Raw genomic sequence first — 8376 nt, 5'->3', positions numbered from 1 at the left:
CCATTTTAGCTGCCTTGTCAGTTTCTCAAAGGACACAAAAAAAAAAACCTTCTACATCTTCCTCATTGAATTTTGGGATTAGGTGAGCTAGTTTTAACAATTCTGCACCCAGCCCTGAATTCCATTCCTCCATATTGTCCATGTTTTCACTGGGGGTTACTCTGTGGAAAAATGGTGGCCACTAGCCTTAGGAGTTCAGACTTCCTAGCCTTGCCACGTACAGTGATCCCACACTGCTCAGCCATTTTCCTCAACTCCTCCGTAGACTGTGCTTTTAACTTATCCCAAGTTACTTCACCCTAGCTTCAGTCACAGACATGTTAGTATTCAAGCACACACAATGACAAGAAAACCTGTATTGAAATCTTTTTTTGATTGGGAACAATTTGGCTTCCCATTTCCAATTTCTCTCATTTGTCTGTGGGTACAAATTCCAGACGCTAGCACCCAAAATTCTGTTATGACCAGGTGAGAAAGGTGTCTAGGGTTCCCTCTCAGCCTTCACCTTACGGCCTTACCGTAACAGGGTTCAATTTTAAACACACCATGTTTTAGCTCCCCCTTGGTGAATCCTTGTTCACCGCTTTCCAATTATACGGCAAAGAAACCAGCACAAACAGGTTTTCTTAAAGAAGAAAAGTTGAAATTTATTGAACAAATTTAAATTCTAATTTGGTTAATGCCTAAGGATACACGACACGCCCATGCTAGCATGCATAACGATCTATACATCAAAATAGAGACAGAAAAGAACAGAAGAAAAATAAAGTGGAAAAGTATCTGAAGAGTTATTGTTACGGTTCTTCGAGCTCACTAGAGTCCTTGATTGTAAGTAAATCTTGCTTTTCGTTGGGGCCCAGTATTCTTCTTAAACCTTGTTCGCTGTAGGAGACTTTTCTCTCCTGGGGTTCATGTGTCTTCAGTCGATTCAGAGGCTTGTGAGAAACAGATGGGAGCAGATAGGAGAGACCTTCTCAGTCCAGGAGCAAACAGTCTTTCTGAGTTCAAACTCTTATGTGGCCAGTCCAAACGAAAACCCTGGAACAGGCAGTTAGTCATGTGACCATCGGGTCTAACCAGTCTTGGCCTTTGTGGATTGCATCCTCCTCAGCAGGCCCTGGAATGCGCTTCTTCACCTTCGATGTCTGTTAGTATGTAAATGTTTTTTTCCAGCCACGGCTGATCTGTTTAACAAGTCATTTCCTCGCTGCAACAACAGTTAAAAATCAATGTTCCTGACAAAATTAAAATGCCACATTCTTGGCAGATGGGGGCCGAGAATGACAAAAGTCAATAAAACAATTCCAAAATGTACTTTTTTAAAATTTGAAACAGAGAAACATTCTTTATATTGTAGCAAAAGCCTAGTTTTTCACAACAAGGCCTGGGAAGTGAAAGGAGTTTGAAGTGGATTGAGGAAACACTGCATTTTAGCTGCTCCGGGTTCTGTTCCCATGCCCAGGGTCTGCGATGTTCCAACTCTGAGCACTATCCTCAGATCAGTAGCTCCATTAAACCACAAAGCATTTCTTTCACGTCTCCTCTGAACGGCCAGGAATATTAGACATATCATCCCTTGTTCATATATAAATGGCTGTGCTTGGATTCTGCTCCTCTAGTCCCCAGTTTTGTACAGATTATATTGTGAGGTCTGAGATTGACATCCTGGCAGTGAATATTCATCATCAATCACATCTCAGGTACCAACGAGTTGAGGCTCCTCTCCTGCTTCCTGCCCCACTTCAGCATCCCATAATGCAAGGAGTGAGAGACCTAGCTTGGAGTGGCCTTTTAACAAACAGAATGCTCACTGTCTTTTCTCTGTAGTTGTCAGCAGGAGTTCCATTCAGCTGAAGCCCTCCTCGATGATTTGCTGCCGCAGAGCTGTGGCAGCAGTGAGGTTTGAGGACCCTACCCCCACCTCCACCTCCAACTCCTCCTCCTCCTCCCACACATCTCCCTGCCCTGGCGTCTCCAATACCTGCCCCCTGTGCAGGGCAAAGTTATGTAGCATGCAGCAGACAACAATGAACTTGGAGACTCGCTCGGGACTGTACTGCAGGGTTCCCCCTGATTTGGAAAGGCAGCGAAACCTGTGTTTGAGCAGTGCGATGGTCTGTGTGACTATGGTCAGAGTGGAAGCATGGCTCCGATTGTAATGCTGCTCACAGACAGTCTGAGGGTTTTTGACGGGGGTCATGATCCAAGTGGTCAAGGGATAACCACTGCCACCCAGCAGCCAGCCCAAAACCTGCCGGTCAGGGTGGAAGAGAGGTGGCACAGAGGATTGTTCCAGAATGAAGGAATGGCGAGTGCTGCCGGGAAAGCGGGAGCAGACCTGCATCACACGCCGTCTGTGGTCACACACCAACTGGACTTTGAGGGAATGGAAACCCTGCCTGTTGACATAGATTCCTGGGTCATCATACGGGGCGCGCAGTGCCACGTGTGCACAGTCCATCACACCCTGTACCCGAGGAAAGCCTGCCATCTCGTGGAAAGCCAGGGCCCGTTCTTCCTGGCTGTCTCTCTCCATCGGGAAGCTGATGAATTGGTTCCTCTTTGAGTACAGCACTTCTGTCACATCCCTAATGCAGCAGTGGATGGCATACTGGGTGATGTCATTGATGAGGCCACTCGCAGCCTGGAATGACCCTGTGGTGTAGAAGTTCAGGGCCACAGTCACCTTGACGGCCACAGGCAGTGCAGTCCAGGCCCTGGTGCGAGGCTGCAGTTGCTCTTGGACCAGATGACACAGTTCAGTGACAGCCTCCCTGCTGAAGCCCAGTCTTTGCACACACTGCTCCTCACTCAGGTTCAGATAGGACGTGCGGTTCCTGAACACCCGCCTGCTGTAGGGTCTCCGTTCCCTGCCCCTGGCTCGTCCCCGGCACGCGCCTGCTCCAAGTCCAGCTCCAGCCCTGAGTCCAGTTCCCACTCCCACTCTGAGTTCAGTTCCAGCCCCCAGTCCAGTTCCCACTCCCACTCCGAGTTCAGCTCCAGTTCCGAGTCCCACTCTGATTCCGAGTCCTGCTCTCTCTCCTGCTCCGAATTCGGCTCCTGCTGTCACTCCGCGTTCTGCCCCTGGTCCCAGTCCAGCAACGAGTCCTACTCCCTCTCCTGCTGCACGTCCAGCTCCTGCTCCAAATTCTGCTCCCGCTAATGCCCCTGGTTGTAGTCCAGCTCTGAGTCCTACTCCAGATTGAGCTCCTGGTCTGGCTTCTGCTGCGGGTTGCAGTTCAAGCCCAAGTCTGGATTCGTCACTTGCTGCTGGTCTGAGTTTTGCTCCAGGTCCATATATGAGTTTGGGTCCAGATCCTGTTTCTGTTCTGGGTCCCATTCTGGCTCTGAGCTCTGCTCTGACCATTGCTTTGGATCTTACTGCAGCTCCAGGTCTCACTCTGGTTCCAAGTCTAACACCAACTCCGGGTCTTGTGTCAGCTTCGGTTTTGACTCCGGGTCTTACTCTCGCTCCGACTCTTGCTCCAGGTCTGACTCCAGTTCCAGGTCTTATTCCAGCTCCGGGTCTTACTCCGGCTCTGATTCCCGCTCCGGCTCTGACTCCAGCTCCGGGTCTTACTCCGGCTCTGATTCCCGCTCCGGCTCTGACTCCGGCTCCGGCTCTGACTCCAGCTCCGGGTCTTACTCCAGCTCCGGCTCTGACTCCAGCTCCGGCTCTGACTCCAGCTCCGGGTCTTACTCCAGCTCCGGCTCTGACTCCAGCTCCGGCTCTGACTCCAGCTCCGGGTCTTACTCCAGCTCCGGCTCTGACTCCAGCTCCGGCTCTGACTCCAGCTCCGGGTCTTACTCCGGCTCCGGGTCTTACTCCAGCTCCGGCTCTGACTCCAGCTCCGGGTCTTACTCCAGCTCCGGCTCTGACTCCAGCTCCGGCTCTGACTCCAGCTCCGGGTCTTACTCCAGCTCCGGCTCTGACTCCAGCTCCGGCTCTGACTCCAGCTCCGGGTCTTACTCCGGCTCCGGGTCTTACTCCGGCTCCGGGTCTTACTCCGGCTCCGGGTCTTACTCCAGCTCCGGCTCTGACTCCAGCTCCGGGTCTTACTCCAGCTCCGGCTCTGACTCCAGCTCCGGCTCTAACTCCGGCTCCGGGTCTTACTCCAGCTCCGGAATCCGGCTCTTGTTTCTCCTCCTCGTCCTCTAACCCCAGCGGGAGGCTGAGCAGCGCCCCCATGACCGGAGCCCGCGCTCTCTCTCTTTCTCCTTCCCTCTCTCCCTCGCTCTATCGGTCTTTTCTCCTTCTCTCTCTCCGGGCGCCGCCGCCGCCGGCACAGACCAATATCACGTGAGACCAGAGCGCGGCCTGTGATTGGCGGAACACGGGAGGAGGGGGTGGGGCCCGAAATTGGAACCAGAGAGTGAGAGAGAGATGGAGACAGAGAGAAAGAGAGAGGAAAGCTAGAGAGAGATCGAGAGTGAGAAAGAGAGAGTAGATAGAGAGAGAGAAAGAGAGAGTAGATAGAGAGAAAGAGACAGAGACAGAGAGAAAGAGAGAGGAAAGCTAGAGAGAGAAAGAGAGAGTAGATAGAGAGAGAGAAAGAGACAGTAGATAGAGAGAAAGAGACAGAGACAGAGAGAAAGAGAGAGGAAAGCTAGAGAGAGAGAAAGAGAGAGTAGATAGAGAGAGAGAAAGAGAGAGTAGATAGAGAGAGAGAAAGAGAGAGTAGATAGAGAGAGAGAAAGAGACAGTAGATAGAGAGAGAGAAAGGGAGAGTAGATAGAGAGAGAGAAAGAGAGAGTAGATAGAGAGAGAGAAAGAGACAGTAGATAGAGAGAGAGAAAGAGAGAGTAGATAGAGAGAGAGAAAGAGACAGTAGATAGAGAGAGAGAGGTAGAGAGTAGATAGAGAGAAAGAGAGAGGAAAGCTAGAGAGAGATAGAGAGTGAGAAAGAGAGAGTAGATAGAGAGAGAGAAAGAGAGAGTAGATAGAGAGAGAGAAAGAGACAGTAGATAGAGAGAGAGAAAGAGAGAGTAGATAGAGAGAGAGAAAGAGAGAGTAGATAGAGAGAGAGAAAGAGAGAGTAGATAGAGAGAGAAAGAGACAGTAGATAGAGAGAGAGAAAGAGAGAGTAGATAGAGAGAGAGAAAGAGACAGTGGATAGAGAGAGAGAAAGAGAGAGTAGATAGAGAGAGAGAAAGAGACAGTAGATAGAGAGAGAGAGGTAGAGAGTAGATAGAGAGAAAGAGAGAGGAAAGCTAGAGAGAGATAGAGAGTGAGAAAGAGAGAGTAGAGAGAGAGAAAGAGAGAGTAGATAGAGAGAGAGAAAGAGACAGTAGATAGAGAGAGAGAAAGAGAGAGTAGATAGAGAGAGAGAAAGAGAGTAGATAGAGAGAGAGAAAGAGAGAGTAGATAGAGAGAGAGAAAGAGACAGTAGATAGAGAGAGAGAGGTAGAGAGTAGATAGAGAGAAAGAGAGAGGAAAGCTAGAGAGAGATAGAGAGTGAGAAAGAGAGAGTAGATAGAGAGAGAGAAAGAGAGAGTAGATAGAGAGAGAGAAAGAGACAGTAGATAGAGAGAGAGAAAGAGAGAGTAGATAGAGAGAGAGAAAGAGAGAGTAGATAGAGAGAGAGAAAGAGAGTAGATAGAGAGAGAGAAAGAGAGAGTAGATAGAGAGAGAGAAAGAGACAGTAGATAGAGAGAGAGAGGTAGAGAGTAGATAGAGAGAAAGAGAGAGGAAAGCTAGAGAGAGATAGAGAGTGAGAAAGAGAGAGTAGATAGAGAGAGAGAAAGAGAGAGTAGATAGAGAGAGAGAAAGAGACAGTAGATAGAGAGAGAGAAAGAGAGAGTAGATAGAGAGAGAGAAAGAGACAGTAGATAGAGAGAGAGAGGTAGAGAGTACATAGAGAGAGATAGAGAGAAAGAGAGAGTAAAGCTAGAGAGAGAGAAAGAGAGAGCAGATAGAGAGAGAGAAAGAGAGTAGATAGAGAGAAAGAGAGAGGAAAGCTAGAGAGAGAGATAGAGAGAGTAGATAGAGAGAGAGAAAGAGAGAGTAGATAGAGAGAGAGAAAGAGACAGTAGATAGAGAGAGAGAGGTAGAGAGTAGATAGAGAGAAAGAGAGAGTACATAGAGAGAGATAGAGAGAAAGAGAGAGTAAAGCTAGAGAGAGAGAAAGAGAGAGCAGATAGAGAGAGAGAAAGAGAGAGTAGATAGAGAGAAAGAGAGAGTACATAGAGAGAGATAGAGAGAAAGAGGGAGTAGACAGAGAGATAGAGTTAGAGAGATAGAGAGTAGATAGAGATAGAGAGAGAGAGAAAGAGAGAGTAGACAGAGAGAAAGAGAGAGTTAGAGAGTTAGAGAGTAGATAGAGAGAAAGAGAGAGGAGATAGAGAGAGAGAAAGAGAGAGTAGACAGAGAGATAGAGAGAAAGAGAGAGATAGAGAAAGAGAGAGTAGACAGAGAGATAGAGTTAGAGAGATAGAGAGTAGATAGAGATAGAGAGAGAGAGAAAGAGAGAGTAGACAGAGAGAAAGAGAGAGTTAGAGAGTAGATAGAGAGAAAGAGAGAGGAGACAGAGAGATAGAGAGAAAGAGAGAGATAGAGAAAGAGAGAGTAGATAGAGAGAGAGAGTAGATAGAGATAGAGAGAGAGAAAGAGAGAGTAGACAGAGAGAGAGAGAGAGTAGATAGAGAGAAAGAGAGAGTTAGAGAGTAGATAGACAGACAGAGAGAGAGTAGATAGAGATAGAGAGAGTAGACAGAGAGATAGAGAGAGAGAGAGTAGATAGAGAGAAAGAGAGAGTTAGAGAGATAGAGAATAGACAGAGAGAAAGAGAGAGTAGATAGAGAGAAAGAGAGAGTTAGAGAGTAGATAGAGAGAAAGAGAGAGAGAAAGAGAGAGATAGAGAGAGAGAGAGTAGATAGAGAAAGAGAGAGTAGATAGAGAGAGAGAGTAGATAGAGAGAGAAAGAGAGAGTTAGAGAGTAGATAGACAGAGAGAGAGAGAGTAGATAGAGATAGAGAGAGTAGACAGAGAGATAGAGAGAGAGAGAGAGAGTAGATAGAGAGAAAGAGAGAGTTAGAGAGATAGAGAGTAGATAGAGAGAAAGAGAGAGTAGATTGAGATAGAGAGAGAAAGAGAGATAGAGAGAAAGAGAGAGTTAGAGAGTTAGAGCGTAGATAGAGAGAAAGAGAGAGGAGATAGAGATAGAGAGAGAGAAAGAGAGAGTAGATAGAGAGAAAGAGAGAGTTAGAGAGTAGATAGAGAGAAAGAGAGAGTAGATAGAGATAGAGAGAGAGAAAGAGAGAGTAGATAGAGAGAAAGAGAGAGTTAGAGAGCAGATAGAGAGAAAGAGAGAGGAGATAGAGACAGAGAGATAGAGAGAGATAGAGAAAAAGAGAGAGTAAAGCTAGAGAGAGAGAAACAGAGAGTAGATAGAGAGAGAGAGTTAGAGAGTAGACAGAGAGAAAGAGAGAGTACATAGAGAGAGAAAGAGAGAGTAGATAGAGAGAAAGAGAGAGTTAGAGAGTAGATAGACAGACAGAGAGAGAGTAGATAGAGATAGAGAGTAGACAGAGAGAAAGAGAGAGTTAGAGAGTAGATAGAGAGAAAGAGAGAGTTAGAGAGTAGATAGAGAGAAAGAGAGAGTAGATAGAGATAGAGAGAGAAAGAGAGATAGAGAGAAAGAGAGAGTTAGAGAGTTAGAGCGTAGATAGAGAGAAAGAGAGAGGAGATAGAGATAGAGAGAGAGAAAGAGAGAGTAAAGCTAGAGAGAGAGAAAGAGAGAGTAGATAGAGAGAGAGAAAGAGACAGTAGATAGAGAGAGAGAGGTAGAGAGTAGATAGAGAGAAAGAGAGAGTACATAGAGAGAGATAGAGAGAAAGAGAGAGTAAAGCTAGAGAGAGAGAAAGAGAGAGCAGATAGAGAGAGAGAAAGAGAGAGTAGATAGAGAGAGAGAAAGAGAGAGTAGATAGAGAGAGAGAAAGAGACAGTAGATAGAGAGAGAGAAAGAGAGAGTAGATAGAGAGAGAGAAAGAGAGAGTAGATAGAGAGAGAGAAAGAGACAGTAGATAGAGAGAGAGAAAGAGAGAGTAGATAGAGAGAGAGAAAGAGACAGTAGATAGAGAGAGAGAGGTAGAGAGTAGATAGAGAGAAAGAGAGAGGAAAGCTAGAGAGAGATAGAGAGTGAGAAAGAGAGAGTAGATAGAGAGAGAGAAAGAGAGAGTAGATAGAGAGAGAGAAAGAGACAGTAGATAGAGAGAGAGAAAGAGAGAGTAGATAGAGAGAGAGAAAGAGAGAGTAGATAGAGAGAGAAAGAGACAGTAGATAGAGAGAGAGAAAGAGAGAGTAGATAGAGAGAGAGAAAGAGACAGTGGATAGAGAGAGAGAAAGAGAGAGTAGATAGAGAGAGAGAAAGAGACAGT

General features: G+C 46.7%; 1 protein-coding gene across 1 annotated transcript; it reads right to left on the bottom strand.

Annotated features, from left to right (window-relative positions):
• Positions 1-621: 621 nt before the first annotated feature.
• LOC137359317 (fibroin heavy chain-like) lies at positions 622-4279 on the bottom strand. The gene has a single exon (XM_068025340.1). The coding sequence runs from the start codon at positions 4187-4189 to the stop codon at positions 1847-1849; it is 2343 nt and encodes a 780-aa protein (XP_067881441.1). The 5' UTR covers positions 4190-4279; the 3' UTR covers positions 622-1846.
• Between the last annotated feature and the right edge of the window lie 4097 nt (positions 4280-8376).

Source organism: Heterodontus francisci, unplaced genomic scaffold (genome assembly GCF_036365525.1).
Source record: "Heterodontus francisci isolate sHetFra1 unplaced genomic scaffold, sHetFra1.hap1 HAP1_SCAFFOLD_719, whole genome shotgun sequence".
In the NCBI taxonomy this organism is placed as follows: domain Eukaryota; kingdom Metazoa; phylum Chordata; class Chondrichthyes; order Heterodontiformes; family Heterodontidae; genus Heterodontus; species Heterodontus francisci.
This window is presented reverse-complemented; position numbering and strand designations above follow the sequence as displayed.